This window comes from Aegilops tauschii, chromosome 6 (genome assembly GCF_002575655.3).
Source record: "Aegilops tauschii subsp. strangulata cultivar AL8/78 chromosome 6, Aet v6.0, whole genome shotgun sequence".
In the NCBI taxonomy this organism is placed as follows: Eukaryota; Viridiplantae; Streptophyta; class Magnoliopsida; order Poales; family Poaceae; genus Aegilops; species Aegilops tauschii.
Genome location: NC_053040.3, coordinates 95,443,428 through 95,465,922, shown reverse-complemented (window position 1 = coordinate 95,465,922; position 22,495 = coordinate 95,443,428). Strand labels below are relative to the sequence as shown.

The 22,495-nt window shown below is 44.2% G+C and overlaps 3 protein-coding genes across 6 annotated transcripts; 1 reads left to right on the top strand and 2 right to left on the bottom strand.

The window, feature by feature from the left end:
* Positions 1-270: 270 nt before the first annotated feature.
* LOC109741259 (kinetochore protein NUF2 homolog) lies at positions 271-7,999 on the bottom strand. 4 transcript variants are annotated; one of them, XM_073501090.1, is made up of 13 exons: positions 7,680-7,999; positions 4,814-5,006; positions 4,414-4,623; positions 4,026-4,335; positions 3,747-3,926; positions 2,769-2,858; positions 2,345-2,452; positions 1,978-2,031; positions 1,773-1,887; positions 1,499-1,656; positions 1,153-1,248; positions 993-1,051; positions 271-811 (listed from the first exon to the last, which is right to left on the bottom strand). In XM_073501090.1, exons 3-13 carry the CDS (start codon positions 4,587-4,589, stop codon positions 697-699), a joined length of 1,461 nt encoding a protein of 486 aa, XP_073357191.1. In that variant the 5' UTR covers positions 4,590-4,623; positions 4,814-5,006; positions 7,680-7,999; the 3' UTR covers positions 271-696. The 4 variants fall into 4 exon arrangements, with proteins under 4 accessions (XP_073357191.1, XP_020155924.1, XP_020155926.1 ...); XM_020300335.4 differs by having other exon boundaries at positions 4,814-4,970; XM_040392027.3 differs by having other exon boundaries at positions 494-811; positions 1,149-1,248; positions 4,814-4,970; positions 7,680-7,995.
* Positions 8,000-14,841: 6,842 nt separating this feature from the next.
* On the top strand, positions 14,842-15,549 carry LOC109741258 (histone H2A). The gene has a single exon (XM_020300334.4). It carries the CDS (start codon positions 14,945-14,947, stop codon positions 15,410-15,412), a length of 468 nt encoding a protein of 155 aa, XP_020155923.1. The 5' UTR covers positions 14,842-14,944; the 3' UTR covers positions 15,413-15,549.
* Positions 15,550-16,678: 1,129 nt separating this feature from the next.
* On the bottom strand, positions 16,679-22,495 carry LOC109741257 (uncharacterized). The gene is made up of 11 exons (XM_020300333.4): positions 22,054-22,495; positions 20,101-20,196; positions 19,754-19,937; positions 19,588-19,655; positions 19,334-19,384; positions 18,732-18,849; positions 18,522-18,568; positions 18,408-18,434; positions 18,166-18,241; positions 17,764-17,906; positions 16,679-17,126 (listed from the first exon to the last, which is right to left on the bottom strand). The coding sequence occupies exons 1-11, from the start codon at positions 22,096-22,098 to the stop codon at positions 17,040-17,042; spliced, it is 942 nt and encodes a 313-aa protein (XP_020155922.1). The 5' UTR covers positions 22,099-22,495; the 3' UTR covers positions 16,679-17,039.

Here is a 22,495-nt window from a genome sequence, read left to right as displayed (position 1 = left end):
CACGGCTCGTTGCTACGAAGTGTCAGATGATGTTTGTTTCAGGAATTAGCCTTTGTTTTGAGGCCCAACCTATCTGAATGTAATTAACTATAAATATGTGTGATTCCAAAGTCAGTTTCAGGAATTCAGAGGTTAGTTTTAATACAATGCATGATGATGTTTGAACTTTAGACATACATCCTTCACTTTGCTCAACGAAAGAAGAGTGTCCGGTTCCCATTGCATCAGTAAAGACAACAAGGTAATCGTATCTGATGACAAGTCACAACCGAAGCGAAAATGGAAGTGCCAAAAATGTGGTGTATATTTACATAGAAGATAACATCAGCACGTAGCATTCGGTCACCTCAATCAATAACTAGCCCCGATCCGAACCAACCAGCGCATACATAATTCAGCACATGAATAGCAGCTGGAGGCACTACTACAGCATCATGCACACACATAAACAAAGATATGTACTCCCTCCATCCGGGTGCATAGGGCAAGTGCGTAGTTCTAGGTCATCAATTTAACCAGCTAATATGTATTATATGTAACAAAAATATATATTTAGAAACTACATTCATATATGTATCCAATGATATGCTTTTGATGAGATATATCACATTTTTAGCTAGTCAAATTCACCCTAGAACTACGTGCATGCCCTATGCACCGAGACGAAGGGAGTACTGGGTTGGCAAGAAGCACAGCTCATGTCCTTTTCCTAGCCCTCGACTTCTTGCTCATTGCGCTGGCTCTCGGTGTGGTTTTTGTTGTGACGGCGGCAGATTGATCAGGGGCAGAGGCGCCTTCCCCTGCCGATTGCCTGCACATTCGGAAACAGCAAAACGAATCATCTCATATGAAATTCTCTGGCTGCAAGTCTATATTGTGAAGCAGGTACAGATCGACTTGGACTATATTCAGTCTGGCTTCTGGTCACAGGTCATGCACTTTGATTCAGTGCACAAGGTATTTAGAAGGCCCCAAAAGCTCGGTGATCTAACCTGCCAACCTCCTCAACTCGCTCGAGGAAAGGGTCGACGCTATCCATGTAGGTGTTGAACTACACAAAGAATTAATATATTTAGTACGTATAGATATATTTTTGAAAAGATGCATGCTTTATTGATGATTTTACGAAGCAGTCTTCTAACTCAGACCTACCGCCTTCACAATGTTGTTGAATTTTGCACGAATTTTCTGCTGTTCTGCTGTGGCAGCAGTCCTTGCTGAAGCAGCTTCCGAACACAAATTTGAAGCCTATGTGGTGACATAAAGGAATGCAATATGTCAGTTATTTTCAGGCATAAATGATATAGTTGACGAAAAAAAGTCACTAAATCTGCAGTGTTTAACAGTCAAAGAGATGGACAGCTAGTATTTGTTTCTGCACAAACAGCGACAATAAATGCTAATAAGGCCTCACAAGAATCACCAAATTTAATGATATTCCCATTTTGAAATGATTTTAAGTTCGAACAAGCAATATATTCAGAATAAAAAACATCACCTTAGCGATCGTTGCCTCTACTTTCTTTTCTCTAGGTTCAAGGCACTGCAGTTTACCCTCAATCTCGGAGCTCAAAGCACCCAGCTTCTGATTTTCATCTGCTATTATTTGATTCCTTTCTTTGACTTTCCCCTTGAGACGCTCCTCCATTTCATGTACTGGTTGGAAGGGATTAATGCAAAAATGTGAGGGAAATAATAACTCTCAGAAAGGGAGCAACATAAAATACTTGAGCAGTACTAACAAAATATAATTTAGAAACTACAAAGATAACCTTTTCCTTGCCAATCAACAATCTGTGCGTCAAATGACATAACTGATACACTTTCATCATTAAGCTTCGCTTTGCGAGCTTTAACTTCCTTTTCAACTGTTTTAGCAGCAACAAGCTAGCAGCAACAGAAAGTAAAAGAGTTAGACCAGTCTCGTCATTCAATCAATCCAGCTATGGAATTCAATCATGCATTAGCTGTTCTTACCTGTTCATGTACATCCTGGATTTTAGAGTGTTGCTTCGTCAGTTTTTCATGAGCCTGCGAGATGGAGATAGTTTAGAACGGGATTACAGGGGTATCTACTGGTTAAGCACAACTAGGAGCAGCAGTAAGTGCCACTCTGATACAAAGTAGCACCACCAGGCACCAGCTGTACCAAACGGATAATCCAAAATATCAAAGAGATAATATCATACGAGGAAACTAAATTGTCCTGGGAAACACATGTAGCAAATCGTTTCTTTATCAAATTCCAAGGAAGAGAGTCTGAAATCAGTTGTCGTGGTCAATGTTCATAAGCAAAACACCTTCTAGAATTGGCATGTTCTGATGAAAAGTGGAATTGGAATACCTTATTGCGTATCTCCAAAGCGGCAGATTTCTCTTGATCATTTTGCATTGCTATTTTCTCAGACTCTTTCAACTTAGCACGGGCTGATTTCTTCTCTTCCAAGGCCCTCTTTAATAGGAAATAAAATCCAGAGTCAGGTATGCAAGCTTATACAGATCTCTTATAATGATAATGCCTTTATGAGTCCAAATTGTATTCAGTAAATCACAGGTTAACCAGGCCGTACATCTGGTAGGCTTGATATTGAGCCAAACATATGCAGATATGCAGTCACCTAGTACTAGCCAGATTACAAGTCCAAGTATAGGTAATTCCTCGTATAGTCACTAATTCACAACAACATCAGGTCATCGGACAAATAGCACCTACCAAATTTGGAACCTAACCTGTTGCTACAAATAAAATAAAATTGAAGAGGTCTCACCTGAACTTTTTCTGGGGACTTTACTAATTTGGACATCAATCTGGAGTTTTCTTGGGCATGTTTAGTCAACTCAAAATCAGCCTGGGTTATCTGCAGCAGGAAACATAAATGCAGCAAATTATAACATTATGCAGCGAGCTGTTGCTTTTTGTGCAGAATATCAAACTATCAGCTTAAGTTAGCGAGAGCAATATATCAGATGTTCAATATTCTCATTCACAAAGTATAGCCGAATAACAATTGGTGACGAGCAGATGTCAGGACTCAAGAGTAAATGGCTGATGTATTAAAGACAATGTGCACACAGTTCACTTTGCAGATGGCAAATTGTAGATAGCCTGTCCTATGTGGGGCTGTGGGCTGGAGCATTTCTAATCTACGAAGGAGCTTATGGCTTATCAAAGTCAAGATGGAGCGGGAGATGTGTTAGGACCAATAGCTCCTGGTCTAATAAAATCTATGGCACTGTAATTAAATATAGTACTACTTAATGTTACAATAACCAATCGCAGATAATGCACCTTGTTGTGATTAAGGCTCATACTTTTTCAAGATACTTTAAACTCCTATTTAGTTTGATATGGCGGATCTCCTGCTTTCAGGTTTCAAAAAGGATCCTATGGGAGATCCGGGTTTATTGGCATCAAAACCAGCTCGAGATTCATCTAGGACATACTTGGAGGCGACGTTTTTGACCAATTAGCTCTAGCCTTGATCTAGAAGACCAGGATCGAAGCCACGCCAAAGACACAAGGCTGAATAGATTGCACCACAACCACACAAGGCTGTTTATATTCGACCTGATGTGGCAACGTGTGATGTATTTTGATCAGAAACTCCTAGACCATATAGCATGCTTGGCTCTCAGTAGGGACTATACTTTATTTGCAACTCATGATGCCAGAAATCCACAGAAAATAATTAGTTTTTTGGATGGAGAGCGACAATACAGAAGACACAAGGTAGGAATCAGCACACCTTCCTGTGAATCTCCTCTTTCTTGTCATTGATGACTGCGGCCTTTGCTCGCAGGGCCAGTTGCTGCTTGTTGTAAACCTGAACTTTCTGCTGCAGAGCATTGACGTCCGCTTCCAGCTGCTGGGCCATGGGCTCCTCCATCTGCTCTGCGAGCTCATGATCCGCGATCTCCTTCTGAAGCTGCACAAGAGAAACATGAATGCAACTCTAAGAATCTCCGATCAGCCTGTGGGCATTTCCACGAACAGATTAGCTGTGGAAACTGTGAACAGCGAAGACCTGGGCCATCCTGGCCTTGAGCTCCAGAGTGCGCTCGTGGTAGTCGGGGGTCTCGCTGACGATGGGCTGCAGGAGGGTGACCTTCTCCTCCCTGTAGAAGAGGAAGTTGATGAGGGCGCTGAGGACCTCGACGACGCGGCGCGGGGTGGGGCGGGTGAAGTCGGCGAGCGTGAAGTCCTTGAACTGGATGGAGTCGAGGAAGGCCTGCGACTTGTTGTAGAGGCGTAGCACCCGGATGGCCTCCATGTGGTGCTCCGGGTTGTCCAGCACCTCCAGATCGCTGAACCCTAGCAGCCCGTCCTCGCCGTCCCTGCGAAATCCAGCCCGGTGAGCGAGCAAGCGAGGGAGCGAGGGGGGGGAGGGGGAGGCGGCATGCTTCTTTTGTTACCCGGGGGCATCAACGAAGGAGTTGAAGAAGCGGGCGAGGACGCCAGGGAGCAGGTCAGGCTGCGGGCTGGCGATGTTCTCGGGGCGGAGGTTGGCGACGGGGGCGATCCCGTACTGGAACAGCTGCTCCGCGATCTCCGCTGGTGACAGTATCGGGAACCCGAAGCCGGACGCCATCGGGTTGCCGACACTCCTCCTACTGCTCCTCCGGCTAGTAGATAAAATCATAGCTAAATTAGCACTTAAGGGATAAATCCACTAAAACGGTGACGAGAAGTACAAATGTTGGCATCACATACCATCAGCACAACCCAAAACCCAGGATAAAATTTACAACGGCTTGATGGCTATTGGCACACAAAGCATGAGACGAAGCAAAGGAGAGAAACCGAGTGGCCTACCTATGCCGGAGTCGAAGAAGAAGCGGTCACCGGAGGCGCAGGGGAAACCTGGAGGGGGTGTGCGTTGGTGTGAGCCGAGCCACAAAACGGATCTCCCTCTCCTTAACCGGCTCTTCCACAACTAGTGAACAGTCCCTTGAGCACGCTTGTGCAGGACCTACAGTTGGGTGGTGAAGATCAAGGTGTGAGTCTGCTGAGAATGCCAAAGTTTGAATTAGAAATACATGCTGCCGACTAGACAAGAGGTCATGCATTGCAGGCAGTAAATATGCACATGGATTGAAAAGAAAACTAATTCCTGCAATTTCAAAGGACATGATAAACATAAACATAGAGAGAGAAGACATGCAACTTATTAACCTATACAAAAGTCAGAGGAACTCAGTTCTGAATCATTTCTCCTACACCTTAATATTCTAGTGCAGTTATAGCTGCAAAGTCGCTGTTTTGATGTGAGATTTACAGAGATTGAATAATGGATATTAATTGATCTGGTTTATCGCTAAACAGGAGCAGCACATTGATCTTTTCCCTCGAGCCCGCAACTGATTCAATAATAATCAGGCAATAGGTGGCACTCAAAACTGAAGTAGCTACGGATGCGAAATTGGCAGCAACGGTGACGCACTCCTCTGGTCCCTCCTGTCTCTGCAAATCAAAACTTCGTTTAAGTTTTCAAATGCATGTCTGAAGACCGATATTATTGCATTGTTGTTTGAAGTGTCAACAAGACATGGAGTGTAAATTTCCATGCCACTACAGCAGTGACCCCGCTTGATCTTTTGGATAGATTTCATTTCATTTTACTGAATTATGATTCAGAAATACTGCAGGGTTGCCCCTGTTTAGATACAAGTTAAGTTTTAGAAGTGACCTTGCAACAAATCAAACTAAATGTATCAGTTTCCTCTGTAGATGTTCACTGGTTCAGACTTGATAAGTATGAACCAAGCTGGGAGCTGAGAACTAGGACAGTGAGACAACATTGAACATCATGTCACAATCAAAGCACTCAAAATTTCTGCACTTTATTACCAGCCTCCTACATATTGCAAATCACAGAGCACACACACAGATTTAGTGCACGGAGGCAGTGTTCAAGAGACACACTGATGACATGCCGCCTATGGTCGTCGTCTTTGTGGAGGTTGACGCCGTGGTTGCGGAGTGCACTGAGGATGGCCCAGACCTTGGTGTTCAGTAAATGGAGATAGAGTTATCATAGGTTTGGGAAACCCCAAACCTATGAACTGGGCAGGAGGCAATTTGAAACACACAAAGCTAAGTAGACACTTAGACAGAAAACGATTTTGTTGCTTAAACGTTCAAATGGGAACATGTAGTGATCCCGTGTCTCGAAAAATCAAAAGCTAAATTCTTTGTGTGGGCTAACATAGCAAAACTAATCCAACTATTGAGATGGTTGACAAGTTTGCTCTCAGATATGAATTTAATCTCAAACTGGTCAAGAACCTTGCAGTGGTGCTTTTGCAAAACTGCATTAACATGATTAATGAACATCTGGTTGTGTTGTTTCGCTTTCCCACCACGCCTTGCAGAAGAGAAAGCATAGGAGAGGAAGCAAGTGGCCAACCAAATCCAGAGCAAACCATGTCGATCAAGTAAGCAAGAATGAGCCCATTGTTTGTTTGTTTGCTTGCTTCGGGACAAAGAGGACCTAGATCTTGTTTAATAATTTATCCAAGCTTTACTGTTGTTGAGGTGTCGACTAGCTTCAGCGATGGCTGTTGGTAGCTCCTTGGAGATTCTGCTGTTGCACGTTGCAACAAAGAAGAAGCGCAGAATTAATTAAGCATGTTGGGGGGGGGGGGGGGGGGGGGGTTAGGGCATGTACAACCCAGGTGCTAACACAGGCGCCTAAAGCATCTCCAACAGCTGTCCTAAAATTGGGGACTGAAAAACAGTTTTAGGGCACCAGAAATTTTTCTTCTCCAACAGCTGCCCTAAAATAGGGCACCCAACCACATCTTTCTTCTCCACAATTGCATACATATTGAAACAAAACATGAACTATGGAGAATTTAAACTTTGCAAGATCACCACATATCAAATTAAACTTCAAATCCACGTATCAAATTCAAATTGTCCTAAAAATATGGCCTTCTTCGACTATCAAATATTTTTGACACACAAAAGGGATCTACACTGACAAAGCAACTAGATCTTTTACATCTGAATATTTTACACGACGATTCGAGCTAAAGCTGACTACCCCAAAGAAGATGAAATTGAGTAAAAACAGGAGTTTAAATAATCCAGCAGTGTAGTATAGAACAAGTAAATGCCAAAAATATAAACTGCAACTCTTGAAGAATATAATGTGGCTCTCAAATTAACTCATCGACGTTTCAAATCTTACCATGAACAAACTAAAACAGCAGCAAAATGCATACTCATATGATAGTCTCAGGCAATATCATTCTAAATTTGCAAAGACAAGAAGTCATCATCCTCACGACTCAAGGATGCACTGGAGATGACTAGATTTTGATATAGCGCAGAAATCCAACATTGTGCAAGTAATAGAGACCAACAACAACTGGTAGTAGATATCCTTTTTTTTTCTAAAGAATGAATGGCCATTGCCATACTCTTTGCTGACATGGTTCTGGTGTTCACTTGACCATGTTTTCTTAATTCGCCTGATTCAGCCAACAACCAATAAGAAGACGTCTTTTTCAGGACATGAATCCTACATCTAGAAGTAATCAACGATCCAGCGCAGCTACCACTACTGGCACGAGTCAGAAGCACTGCAGCACTAGCGCGTCACGGAGAAATTTCTATGGCAATCACCAAACCAATCTGAGAGGGGGCGCAGAAGGAACAGAGAGGTGAGCCTCACCTTTCCAGGACGAGGAGGAGGCTGGGCTCACGGCCAACGGCTTGGGCGAGGGCAGCGGGATGAGTTGTTGCTCCTGCTCGGGCTCAGGCCAGCTACGCCGCCGCCTCGGAGCTCGCCGGTGTCCGCGCGCCGGGAGATCGAATGGGGGGCGGCGGGGGCACCGGAGCAGGGACGTGCGGTAGCTGCTCGGGCTAGCCTCCGTCCGTGGCCGCGGCGGCGGAGGAGGGACGTCAGCGGCGGATCGAGTGGCGGCGCGTGGGACGAGCTCCTCTCTGTTCTGTGCGGGTCCGGGGAACGGGATCGGGTTTCTGCTTTCGGCTATTCGGGAGGAAATCCAGCGGCGGGATGAAAGGGGTTCGCCATGGAATTTGGCGGACGATTTGCACGGGGAATCCTATACAGCGCGCAGGTCGGCTCACAGCCCCCTAGCGCGCTGGGCGTTCGTTTGGGCCGGCCCATTTTCCGGGTTTTTTCCTTTCTTTTTCTTTTTTCCATTCATTTTTTCTTTTAATTTTTCTTTTCCTTTTTAATTTTTCTTTTAGATTTCTTCTTCTTTACTTTTTCACTTGTTTTGCGAATTTTCTTTTCAAATTCTTGAAGATTTTATTGTTCATCGACTTCAATTTTTTGTTCATTGGATTTAAAAAATGTTCAACAAAATTCAAAAATTTTGCATCAAATTTAAAAAATATCAAATTCGAAATTTGTTCATCAATTTCAAAAAATGTTCATAGAATTCAAGATTTGTTTATCTTTTAAAAAAAATATTCTTGAATATAAATTTTGTTCATCAAGTTCAAAAAATGTTCTACAAATTCAAAATATGTTCATTGAGTACAAAAAATGTTCATCATTGTTAAAAGATGCTAATAAAAATGTTCATTCTTTTGAAATCACAAACATTTTTTAATCCAAGAACTGTTTTTGACATTTCGTGATTCATATTTTTTTTGAAATTTTAGAACCTTTTTGAAATCCTGAATCATTTTAACATAGAATAAAACAAAATTAGAAAATTAAAAAGGAAAAGTAAATGTAAAAGCGAAAAAAAAAACAAGGGGCGTCCCGCACCGCAAATGGGTTGGTCCAAACTGGCACGCCAAGGGAAGGGACAATGCGCGTTCGCACGACTCCTAGCACACACCGCACCATATAGGGGGTCCCAATTTGCCCGTCCGCGGTTCGCCATGGAATTGGTGAGAAATGGTGAGTTGGGATGGCCTATTTACACCAACACTCGCTCGATTGGTCGGACACGCAAGTTCGCTCGCTCGATTCTTTGCTCGCTCGCTCGGTCGTTCACTTGTTGACCCGCGATCATTTGATTTCTGAAATTTTCAAAAAACTGAACTTATAAAAAAATGAAATTTTGTGTGTTCACGAACTTTTTCCATATTGATGAACTCCTTTTGTATTTCATGATATTTTTTCAAAATTTCATTCCTTGTTGACGCTACAATTTAAGGCAACTATTGTAGCGTTTTTTTGCTTCCAAGTGCTTGAAAAATATATTTTTAGGCAACTGCCCTATTATAGGGTTGATGCTAGAGATGCTCCAAAAAATGGTTTTTGCACAGTTGCATAGAGAGGGTGAAGGAAGCAAAGTCTTGCTTCCAATACTAGCAATTGTTTGCTTGCGGGAAAAAATGCTCTACTACTGTGTGATGGTGTCCCGGGTAGGGGGTCTGTCACCATTGGACTCCTGGTCTGGTGGGCCGGACTGACCCTGGGTCGATTTCATTTTGGGCTACTTGGGGGGGCATGGCGATCTACAGGAAGCCTTAGCATACAGGACAATGACTTCGTATTTGTGAAGGACTCCTCTCCACTAACGTAACCGACCAGGACTCATATAATCCTAGGCATATGGTATCTTATACAAGTCGAGGTTGGGCTAGTCGATACAACATATTACATTACAATCTCTTGGTAGGTACATGAATTTTGTACTCCACCACACAACGCAATAAACTATAAGCAGGATGTAGGGTATTATCTCCTTGGAGAGTCCAAATTTGGGTAAAATTATGTGTCCTCGTTACCATCGTTCAAGACGCCTATCTCAAGGTCCCTAACTCGAGATTAACTTTTGCTACATCAACAGTGACCCATGTAGGGCCTGCTAGGTGATCATCGCGGTTTGATGGAAGTTTAGATCGGTTTCGACGCGATCGACGCGTCGGAACGGATCTGCATCTTCGGCGCCACCATCTTCGTTGCTGACTTGACTGTTCACCTCATTCAAGGCGGAGAACTACGCCCCATGTCGAATCGTTGGTGATCATATGGGAATCTTCATCGACATCAACTTCAATCTCAACTCGGATCATATAGAAATTCGTCCATGGAGCTCCGGGGCTCAAGGTCATCATTGCCCTCGCGCGATCATGTAGAATGATTTGGACAGCAAATTCATTTTCGTCGTACCGCCTCCTCGAGCATTGTTTTGTTGATCCCTTCGTTGGGATTGTGTGGAATTCAGTCTACAACAACCCTGTCAAATTTCATCGTGATCCAACAATGGAATCTCCGACAATATCTGATATATTGAGACCCTATAAGATCTGGAAAGAAATCTTCGTGAGTTCAGAAGAAGGAGGCCAGCGGCCAACTTCAACCTCCTTTGGAAAATCCACCCGTTCAGATCATGCGGAATTGTCTTTTCGACAACCCCTCAAAATCTGAGCTTGATTCGGCAATTCAAACTCCGGGAGGAGCCCGATGAGTGCATCAGTTTCTTAATATGTTTTTTGCGCAGAAACAAATCTGACACGAGTTCATATTCTTTCATGAACGGGTTATTGGATGACCTCTAATTGAGGAATTTTCTTGTAGGGTATCATGTTTTGCTCTCAAACACGCGCCTGCAAATGTTGAGCCTTTTTCGAGGTGCTCCTCATCGTCGCCCCAATATCGATGTCAGATCAGACCCCAAAGCCATTGATGTCTACAACGCAACTTTATTCATGTAGACTCTGGTGGGCCTCCAAGCGCAGAGTTTTGCAGGACAACACTAGAATTTCCTGTAGTGGATGATCTAAAGTTTATCAATCCGCGGGAGGTGTAGGATGAACATGATCTCTATCAAACAACCATGCAACCAAATATAAGAAATCTCTTGTGTCCCCAACACACTCAATACAATGGTAAATAGTATAGGTGCACTAGTTCGGCAAAGAGACGGTGATACAAGTGTGGTATGGATAATAGATATAGATTTTTGTAATCCTAATAAATAAAAACAACAAGACAATAAGCAACAAAAGTGTGTAAAAACGGTGTCTCGATGCTTATAAACAAGGTTCAGGGTTCATAATTTCACTAGTGCAATCTATCAACAATACTTACATAATTGAATCATATAACAATCCCTCAACGTGCGACAAAGAATCACTCTAAAGTTCCTATCGGAAAGTATGATGAAAACATGTATCAACCTTTATGCCTAGATTACCCCAATGTCGCCACGGGAATCTGTAAGTTGATTACCAAAACATATGTGAAGTGGTCTCGATAAATTACCCCATTGTCACCAGGTACCCACAAGCAATACATACATCAAGTGATCTCAAATCCAAAGTATTCAATCCAACATAGGAAACTTTAAAGAGCAAGACTCAATTCATCACAACAAATATAGGGAGGGAAGAACACCATATAATCCAACTATATTAACAAAAGCTCATAATACATCAAGATCATGCCCTATCAAGACCACGAGAGAGAGAGAGAGAGAACACATAGCATCGGTACGTACCCTCAGCCCTGAGGGTGAACTACTCCCTCCTTGTCATGGAGGTAGTGGGGATGATGAATATGGCCTCTAGTGATGGCTTCCCTCCTCCACTAGGGTGCCGAAACAGGGCTCCGGGCGAGATCGCTTCGAAACAGAAGCTTGTGGCGGCGAAAAAACTCATCCAGGCTAACTTCCGGAGGTTTCTGGATCTATAATAATTTTCAGCATTGGAATCACTCCGAAAGGAGCTATGAGGGCCCCACAAGCTTAGGTGACACTCCCACCCTCCTGGGGCACGCCACGTGGGCTTGTGGCATCCTTATGGGTCTTCTAGTCCTTCCCCGAAGCTTTCCCATTACCATTGCTAGTCTAAAGTATTTAAAATTTGAGAGTTTCCTCTAAAGTTTTTCCATTACAATTGCTAGTCTATTTAAATTTGTTAGGTGCTCCACTATTATTAGGATAAGGCAATCTAGAAGCATACCCATTATTTTTTTGCAGTAGGGACTGTAGCTATTACGAGCAATAAAATTGACACCATTCACATCCTTTTTAGCAATAGTGTTTACATTTACTTATAGAGTACAAAATTCTACCTTTAGCGCCTTGTTAGATGATACTCTTACTTATCGAAAAGCTACAATTGACCCCCTCCACTTATGGGTTATTAATTGCCTTATTTGTTTATGTTGTTTTTGCCCTTCAATTAGAATATAAGATGTCTGCACTGAATTCAAGGATACACTTTTGGTTGCCGATGTTTTAGCTAGGTTTAGGGTGGGTTGGTTTGGGCTCAACCCAAATACATCATATATTTTCCTGATCAAATTATTATGGTTGATGTACAATAGCTTCACATTACAGTCTTCGATCTTCTGTCCCAGAGGACTAGCACACCAGAAGGGAGGCCACCGTTGATGGGATCGTCCTACACAGACCTAAGAAGCACAAAATACCATTGGCATTAAGAACGACCACCAGCAACAAAGGACCAACCCCACCTGCGACGAGATTAAGGAGGGGGAAACCTAACTCGCGAGCTCCCGACGATGTCTCCTCTGGCCAAACATCACCAGACGGACAGGGAGCTAGAGGAAGAAAACACCGCACTGCGCCACCCCTCTGTTGGACGGCGCCGATGATCTGGCATAGAAACTGCAACAACGCCACCCACAACCCAACGCCACAAGTGGCCACGTCGGGGAGGAGGGTGGGCAGCATATCCATCATTTGAAGCTGGCGTCGAAGCCTCCACCACACCGACGCCACCAGGAACTAAAACTACCCTATATACGCGTCAGTGGTCGAGGATCGGGACCCCCCCTTCATCTAGCCGCCGAATAGACAACCGAAGGTGGCTAGGATCCATGACCTCACCGGCGGGAGGTAGGGATTTGTGGCTTCCCTCATTGGCTGCCTCTCTCTTCCACAACATAGCCAACTTATTTAGATCTAATTGGCCTATGTCCGGCTAAGTACTTAACTTGAAGTTAAGTTTCTCTTGTGTTAAACTACTATTTGATCATATTCCAACTACACATGGACTTCAATATAAACCTAAAGTCATTTTTTTAGGGCTAGGTTTGTGGTGGGTATATCTTCACAAGGTTTGCAATGGTATATGTATACTTGGCACATCGCTTTTATCAAGCTCTTCCTCATTTTCTTCACCATTTCTCATCATCTTGACATCTTCAACTGGGTTTGGTTCCAGTTTACGTGCAAACTTGGCTATAAGCAAAGTTTGATTCTGTGCAATTTTAGCAACTTGTGGCTTTATCCTCTTAATTCAATTGACTGACTAAGTTATCATGATTCTTCAAAATATTTCTAAAAACTTCATTTTTCTCACTTTGACTAGCGATATTTTTTTTGAGAGTTTCCTCTAAAATATTTCTATTACCATTGCTAGTCCATTTAAAATTGTTAGGTGCTCCAGTATTATAAAGATAAGACAATTTAGAAGCATACCCATTATTTTTCCAGTTGGGATTGTAGGTATTATGAGCAATAAACTTGACATCATTCACATCCTCTCTAGCAATAGCGTTTACATTTACTTATAGAATACAAAATTATACGTTTAGCTTCTCGTTAGTTTGACACTCTTACTTATCGAAAAGATACAATTGATCCCCTCCAGCTATGGGTTATTAATTGCCTTCCTTGTTTTTGTTGTTTTTGCCCTTCAATCAGATATGAGGTGTCTGCACTGAATTCAAGGATACACTTTTGGTTGCCGATGTTTTAGCTAGGTTTATGGTGGGTTGGTTTGGGCTCAACCCAAATACATCATATAATTTCATTTTTTCAGATCAAATTATTATAGTTGATGTACAATAGCTTAATATTATAGTATTTGATCTTCCGTCCAAGAGGACTAACACACTAGGAGGGAGCCCATCGTCGATGGGACCCTAGACAGACCCAAGAAGCACAAAATACCATTGGCATCGAGAACGACCACCAACAACGAAGGACCAACCCCACCTGCGACGAGACCAAGGAGGGGGAAACCTAACTCGTGAGCTCCCGACGATGTCTCTTTTGGCCGGACATCACCAGCCCGATGGGGAGCTGGAGGAAGAAAACACTGCACTGCACCACCCCCTCCGTTGGATGACGCCGATGATCAGGCCTAGAAACCGCAACAACAACACCCACAACCCAACGCCACCAATGGCCACGTCGGGGAGGAGGGTGAGCGTCATATCCATCATTCCAAGCCGGCGTCGAAGCCTCCACCACACTGATGCCGCCAAGAACTAAAACTACCATATATACGCGCTGGTGGCTGAGGATCGGGATCCCCACCTCATCCAACCGACAAATCGACAACCGAAGGTGGCTAGGATCCACGATCTCACCGGCGGGAGGTGGGGATTTGTGGCCTCGCTCATTGGCCGCCTCTCTCTTCTACAAAATAGCCAAATTAGATCTGATTGGCCTATGTCCGGCTAAGCACGTAAGTTGAAGTTAAGTTTCTCTTGTGTTAAACTACCATTTGACCATATTCCAATTACACATGGACTTCAATATAAACTTGAAGTCATATTTTTAGGGCTAAAAATATGACACCCTCAAGTACATCGGATTTTTACGCTACATGGCAATTTTCACCATAAGAACATGGCAAATCCTATACGCAAATATGACATTTTTATCTATTTTCACATGGTAAATCTGGTTGTCAGATTTTAAACATTTCCATTACATAGACCATCGTTGTAGTAGCATCTAGGAGTACGTCAATATGCGAACATGTGCGTGTCGTGCGTAGCTCTGTCAAATGTCTGTTTCTCCTGCTGCCTGGCATCACAGCCGTCCATCGAGCCGCCGATCCAGCCGCCCATTGCCCGTTCACGCGGATCGACGGGCCCACCCCCCTCTTCCTTCTCCTCCCCGTCCTGAATAAATACTCCGCCCCTCGTCTCCTCCATCAACCCACCGGGCAATCTCCAGTCAAGCAATCCTCGCACATCTCTCCACCTCCCGAATCCTCTCTCCCCCACCAGCGCGGCAGCTCGCCATGGACGCCTCAGCCACCGTAGCCGCCGGGAAGGCGAAGAAGGGCGCGGCCGGGCGCAAGGCCGGAGGCCCCAGGAAGAAGTCCGTGGCGCGGTCCGTCAAGGCCGGGCTCCAGTTCCCCGTCGGCCGCATCGGGCGCTTCCTCAAGAAGGGCCGCTACGCCCAGCGCGTCGGCTCCGGCGCTCCCGTCTACCTCGCGGCCGTCCTCGAGTACCTCGCCGCCGAGCTGCTGGAGCTCGCGGGCAACGCCGCCAAGGACAACAAGAAGAGCCGCATCATCCCCCGCCACCTGCTGCTCGCCGTCAGGAACGACCAGGAGCTCGGCAGGCTGCTCGCCGGCGTCACCATCGCCCACGGCGGCGTGATCCCCAACATCAACCCGGTGCTGCTGCCCAAGAAGACCGCCGAGAAGTCCCCCAAGGAGCCCAAGTCGCCCAAGAAGACCGCCAAGTCCCCCAAGAAGGCGTAGGCACCCATTGCCTAGATAGGTCGGAGTAGCCGGGATGGATGTATGGGTGTGCTTCCGCTCGAAGCACACTGTTCTTGTCGTGTCGTTGTATCTTCTGATCTGTGAATTCAATGGAACGATGAGTTGCTTTGATATTATGTTCGTTTGCCCTTGTTGTCGCTGTGCTCAGATTTGGATCTTTAGGGGTGTGTTTGTCCTGTGAATTTCGTCCATCCAGGGGCTTGGGCGGTCAGCTGCGGAGGTAGGTGGAAATCAACTTCTTTGGCGCGTGTTTGAAATATTTGGCTATGGGATTTCCCGCTCCAATTTCGTGTAGGGTGTAGCACTTGTTTATAAAAATGACAGGAAAATCTGTGTCCATTTTCCCGCTCCAAATTTTGTATGGCGCCCAAAAAAATTGGACGAAATTTCGTTTTGGCGGCGAAATTTCCCACCCGTTTTGTGAGTTTGGCGGGCAACTGATAACTGCATCCTCGCGTTCCCGCCATCTGTGTTGTTTTGGCGATGGGATGCCCCGCTCCAATTTCGTGCCCATTCCGGTACATCCTTTTGCAATCCTGGGAGTCAGCTTCCAGATTCTACGTCGAGGTGGGCTGCGCAACCAATTTATGGACGGATAGCTGCATAGTGTACATGGCAGAAGAAAGAACGGAAGATCTGGCGCCAAGAAACTCTCACGAGGGCGGAGGGCCTTCCTTGTTGTCGCTTTGCTTATAATAGCATTTTAGGTGTGGTTTTGCCATTCATTTCCTCTGGATTTCATCCATCCACGGGCTTGGGCAGTCGATCGCGAAGGCAGGTTTGCCGCTCCAAATTTCGTATAGCACCAGTCGATCTGCCGCTCCAAATTTCGTATAGCGCCCAAAAGGTTTTGGAATAATGTTTGCTTTGGTGGGGAGATTTGCCGTTCGTTTTGAATTCAGCTGTGGGAGTTTCGCCCGGGCAACTGAAAACTGCATCCTCGCGCTACTGCCCTCCGTCTTGGCAACATCTTTGCCGTCATGTGTTTGTGCAACTGTGCACGTTCTTTTTTTTCCAGTTCTGAAGTTTAGTTCTGGTTCTGGAGAGCATATCTTCCAAAATCTGATTCAGCCAAAAAGGCTCAACCGATGTTTGTTCAAGTTTCAGTCAGCAAAACGTGTGCCGATTCAATTGCATCTTAAAACACAAAAGCATATATGTCCACTGAAATGACGTTCGCAAACTATAAACATTCTGAATTCTATTTTCCCTGCTCTGATCACACAACTGCATGTTACACTTGAATACAATGGAATCACTGCACATGCATAACAAGGCACATCTCCTTATTACAAACAAATATGAAGTGTTTGATTTCTCGATACTGAATTGGCTAACTACCAGTACACAGTATATGGTATTAGCATTACAACACTGTGTTCCCCCTTGTCTTCCTAAAAAAAGTACAACATGGTACACCAATTCAGTCAAAAAATAAATAAATTAGCCCAGATCATGTAACATGTGGGCTCACCAACAGCTACCCTATATCCAAACCTGGATCAGTTATAGGGCATCGCTTCGTTGTGTCAGTGCAGAGTGAATCCTCATCCTTACTATTTCAGAAACTAGTTCAGAGTGAATACCCCAGTTCTTCGGCAAGTAACTATTTCTTTGCCTTCTTCGCTCTCTTCGTTGTTTGGGTTTTCCTTGTTCCCTTCTTAGCAACCTTTGCCTTCTTCTGTCCCTTTGCCTATTACCACAAAAATAGTTCAAGTTTGCCATCAGAAACTCGATAATATTGCAATGTGGTAACAAAGTATAGTAGTCTTTCATACTTCCATGATACTTGCTTGGTAATGACTAAAATGCTCTAGCAGAGCTGCTCACCAGCCATCAAGGCTTCAGAGATACACAGCTCGAGAAAACTTTTGGATGTGTCGCTATGGTCTTAACTAACTCGATATATGGCATGGAAATGCCAAGCAAAGAAAGAAGACAGTCGATCACGCTGAATGCAATAAAGGGCATGACAACAGGATATGAGCAAGTACTGAAAAAATGGAAGTCCTTAAATGTCCATCAAAAGTTGTTTTTTTTGGCAAAGAAGATGCAGTGTATATAATTTCCACAAGGCAACACTTCCAATGGTCAAGTACCTGGTTACGCAATTAAAACCCAGACAACACAGCTATGCTCCTAAGCACAAATGGGGTCTGAGAAGTTACTACATGGAAATATGCTGAAGTAACCGCTAATGTTCATGCTTTGCATTAACGTGTGTAATAAACAGTTCATCACTAGGGACATGTAAGTATCTGAATACAATGGATCAGTCCAAAGAAATTCAAAAACTGCAGATCAACAAAAAGAGAGGCAAGAAACCACACCGCTGGCTTCACGGTTGCTTTCCTTTTGGTTTTCCCCTTAGGTTGATCTTCATTCTCATTGTTTGGATCATTCTGAGAAGCGTTAAGTTCATGAAGCCTATCACCCTCTCCATCTGAATCAAATGTGAATCCATCAAGGGTACCTATATAGAGGATACCGATTGTGAGAAAAACAACTATTTTTAGCAGGCAATGTCTCATAACAATAGGTCAATAGGTACACAATTTCATGAAGATCGACTGTTCTTTCACACTAAGACCATAATTGCAAAAATAGCTTGGATGAAGACTTCTCCCAAATAGTTAAGAACTTAGATGTTAACACAAGAAATTCAATAGCAACAAACTGTTGTCTGTTGATTACGACTGACAGCAGATAACCCAGCAAGACAAAAGACTAACCTTCCATCATAGTCTCTGATTCAAATAAATTGGAGTGAGGTTCCAACTGAATGAAGTCATTCATGATAGCCTCAATCTACAAAGGAAGAGGAGAATTAAAGTAAGCAGTTGCATCCTTTGAAACAGAATGCAACTAATACATCGTCAAATTTACTAGTGAAAATGGGGCTTTAGGTGATAGAAGTGTTGGTTCCACGGAGAAGTTAAATACACATATAGAACTCATGTTATGGTCGACAAACCTTTGCTTCTGTTTGTCCCACGCTGACCTGAAAGAAAAGAGAATGCACAGAGGAATAAGAAACATACCTAAAAGCACAACTGCACAACTGCACTCAAATTTGGATGTAACTTACCACACAAAATGTCCTGGATGGCACTATAGTTGATTTGTACACAGTTCCTGTATGAGCACAACAAGAAAGAAGATATTAATCGTTTGGAACATTGCAAGGAGAAGCAGTTTTCAAATAACTCATCTGTTAATACAGATAAAATTAATGAAAAACGGAAATCAAATAAAGTACATACATGTTTACACAATAATGAAAGTAACCTGGCAGTACCTTTCAGGTCCAGTAACAAATCATGATTTCCAGTCGGACCATTTGAAATTACTATCCTGCCGACAGCTCCAATATCTCCGCTCAAGTCTATCGAGTCACCATCACATTCAACCAATGCCTAGAATAAAAGATGATTATAAGCTTGAGGGAGTACTAATAACAAAGTCAAGGTATGCGCTACTCTAGAGAAGGTGTAATAATCTCTTCCGGGCAATCCATATATTCCAAAAGGCAAGATGTCGATATATTTCAATTTAACACACATTACACATATTTGTCTGTTTTCACAACTAATTTTCATAACCAGTACTTGCGCAAACTCCTAGTACGTCCTGTCGGGGAACAAGTACATGTAGCATAAAGAAACATCAAAGTCTGGCGAAATCTCATAATCATGATTGCTCTTCTATTGATTGTAACATATGTTTCTCTTTAATTCCCTGGATGCTAATTAGACAGCTTTCTCACAAAGAAAATACAAGCCACATAACAAGATGGATGTTCATGGTACTTCAGACTGCTGGTTGCAGACATTGAACTTTTTATGATGAAAAATCTTTGCAATTAAGCAGTACTAGTGCGGCCATTAGAACTTATCATACCTTTGAACGTTGAACTTTATCAGCAATGGTCAATGGCAACCTCTGGGAGACCTGAAATTCAGAATGTATATTCTGTAAAAAAACTGAGGTCTATAACTATTTACAGAAAAAACAAACCACAGCACAGAATACCACAACACTTGGTAGGAATCAGCTGGAGCTTGACAAGTACAATTTAACGCATAATCAGTGTTATGAAGTTAAACAGATAGGAAGGCGTGCAAGGGGAGGCAGGGGGGGGGGGGGTATCTTACAGAATTATCCGCAAGCTTGTCCTGCATTTTTTCCTCATTAGCTTCATCTTCGGGTTGTTCCAAGGTATCTAGGTTTGTTTGACCATGAAACAGTAATTACACGTCACTGGAAGTCTGGAATATTCTAAGTCACTAACTAGAATGGGAGCCTTCTCATTAGTCTTACCATCTCTTTTCGCAGGAACTTTTCTTACATCAACCTTTGTTTTTTTACCCTTAGATTGCTGATCATCTTTTTTCCTGGTATTGGCAAGTGAGTCCTCTTCTTCATCAGCGTCACCAGCCCTTGAAGGGCTGTTTCCAGGAGAAGCTTCAGAATCAGATGAGAGCATCAACTTCTTCCTCGGAGCCTATACAAAGAGATTTTGGTATAGATAATAACGATAAAGTTATGAAAACAGGAGCTTGCAACTGGTACATGTTCCCTCAAAAATCCTAGTACATGCATTGAAGTTATAGCTACTGATCCTCAACACCAACCAAACAAGTTAGAAAAGCCTAAAGATAAGGTACCTTTTCTTCTTGTTCAGATGCACCAGTTCTTGTAGGGCTATTTCCACGAGAACGATCGGAATCAGAAGAAAGCATCACCGGTGCAGTACTTGGTGCCTGTATCCAAAAGAGAAGTGCCATTCATATGTGTGTAGCCGTAACTAATTAACAACAATGTAATTGCAAAACAAGAGCAATCCACTTAAACAGAACAGTGGTCTTGGTAAGAACCCGACACAATTACGGAAAGCCAAAGTAGATCAAGAAGAACACACTGGCTTTCGCCAAAGCCCACTGCCACCAAGATGAAAGATAGCACTAGTTACATGAATTGGCGACAGGGCATGATAAGAGGAGCAACGGCGGAGCTTCGTGGGGGCGAACCTGGGCGGTCGCCCCCCCAGCGAAAATGAATTTTTTAAAATACCCCTATGTATTACATACAGCCCACAGGCCAACTCATATACTAGGACTAGTCAACGATGCCTGGAGCCTGGATACGCACGAATCCAAGCCGCCTGCTGAGCCGTAGGTCATTGCCGCCGTGGTTGAGCGTGGGGCCGAGACCAGGCGGCGACCTACTCCAGTACTCCAGTACTCCATCTCCAGAATCCTTTTTCCCAACTAGACTGCGGGCGGCTGAGCGTGGGGGTGGGGCACCGGCGTCTGGGAGCTTGGCCGCCGGCGCCGTGGCTTGCCGGCGTGGGGGACTGGGGGCGACCGCTGGCGGGTGGCCGGACCTGGGATTGGTCGGCTCCTTCCTCCTCCGCTCAGGTTCATCCACAGATCCACTTCTGCCTCGGCTACGGCTGTCCGCTACAGCATCAGGCTCCGTCGACGTTGCGCAGTGCCTCAGTAAGCCGTGTGAGCAGACTGCCCTCTCTGTATCTCTCTCAACCTTTCCCCTATGGAAATTTTGGGAAGTTGAAATATTGTGACCTCCGTAGCTTTGTAGTGGAGGAAAATTCTAATTAGATGTGGTCTTTTCATCTTGTCATTGTTGGAGATGCAGCTCCCTGTATAATTTTCTGCATCTCCCAGATTTTGTAGCTTCGTTACCTTAGTGGAGGAACCTTTGGTGAGAGAAAAATTAGTGGTCATCTGGTCATTGATTTTGTAAATTAGATTTTGTCAATTGGATTTTGTACTGAAACAGAAACAGTTTTGCTACGTCTCAGTCGACTTAGACTTCGTTATGTCTCAGTCGATGTTATATTCCATTGATCTTGCATTAAGATTCGTACACAAATTTCTATTCAGTTTTTTCTTTTTCTTCTCATATACTATATCACTTGAGTGAGACTTGGTTAAGTCTCAGTCGACTGAGACCTTACAGATTAAGAGGGACCGAGGGAGGCAGTGATGCTTAAGGGGAAAACAATTGATGGTTATATAGTATTTTGGGTATAGTTTCTTTTGTTCTGGAGCTGATCTGTGGTGAACTGAATGCTCCATGTTAAATAGCACTTTGTAGTGAACTGAATTCTCTACTGATTATAAATGTATTTTGCAAGCTAATCTGGAGAAGATCAATATAATTATCTTTACTTGATATTTGCAATATCTAACTTTCTAACTTGTTGTATTCGTATGATTTAGTATTTGTTTTTTATAGCTTCGCCCCTCCAAAGATTTCTTTCAAGCTCCGCCACTGAAGAGGAGAGTAACATATGCTAGAAATGGTGGCCGTCTGCAACACAGCACAACCTGTTCTAAGGATTTGCTGTGGGGCTCAATTCCTAACTCAAATCTGCTCCGAAGCAACGGGCACATACATCAACACAGTAAGCAGCAAAGTGGCGCTAATCCGCGTACGAACCCAACCCATAAATATATTCTATTACAACAAATCTACGTGCAGGCTGTTCCCCCGAAAGAGAAAATACTCATTCGCAGCAGTAAGCCAGTCGGAGTCGCCGTCTTCACGGGGAGGATTTGAAGCAGAAGTTTGAGTAGGGAAGGTGAGATGGATACCTTGAAGGCAGTAAGCCAGTCGGGGTCGCCATCTTCGTCCGACATTCCTACCGCCGCCGCCTCCGGCAGATTAGGGAAGCGGCAAGTGACACTCCGAACAAACTCTAGGCCCACTCGAGATTTGGAAGGTTTAGGCGCAGGATTTAGGGGGCTGTGCCGTCGGGAACGAAGCGGAAGCCCTGCTTCCACCGTGCGGCTGAGACCTTTCCCGTTCGAGGCGGAGCTTCTGCTACTAGACGCTGGGGCTCCGACCAAATCACGCCGCCGCCGCCGCCGTGGAAGGTTGGGGAGAAGGGTGTCGGCTTGGAGGATTTCGAGGCGGCAGGGGGGCTTGAGGAGAGAGGCGAGGCGGAGAGGCGCTGGTATGCGGCGGCGCGGGAGATCGCCGGAGGCTGCCGGTGCTGGGAGTGGGCGGCGGTGGCGATTTGGGGAAGGAGAGAGA

Bases quoted from the DNA above. Each gene is read 5' to 3' on its own strand.
- LOC109741259 (XM_073501090.1), bottom strand. From the start codon at position 4,589: ATGGCGTCCGGCTTCGGGTTCCCGATACTGTCACCAGCGGAGATCGCG. The intron at 4,336-4,413 runs GTAACAAAAGAA...TGGATTTCGCAG, and splicing joins TCCTTCGTTGATGCCCCCGG to GGACGGCGAGGACGGGCTGC. The intron at 1,249-1,498 runs GTGATGTTTTTT...GTCACCACATAG, and splicing joins TAGAGGCAACGATCGCTAAG to GCTTCAAATTTGTGTTCGGA.
- LOC109741258 (XM_020300334.4), top strand. From the start codon at position 14,945: ATGGACGCCTCAGCCACCGTAGCCGCCGGGAAGGCGAAGAAGGGCGCG.
- LOC109741257 (XM_020300333.4), bottom strand. From the start codon at position 22,098: ATGTCGGACGAAGATGGCGACCCCGACTGGCTTACTGCCTTCAAG. The intron at 19,938-20,100 runs GTACCTTATCTT...CTCTTTGTATAG, and splicing joins CATCTGAACAAGAAGAAAAG to GCTCCGAGGAAGAAGTTGAT. The intron at 17,907-18,165 runs GTTAGTCTTTTG...TCCTCTATATAG, and splicing joins ATCAGAGACTATGATGGAAG to GTACCCTTGATGGATTCACA.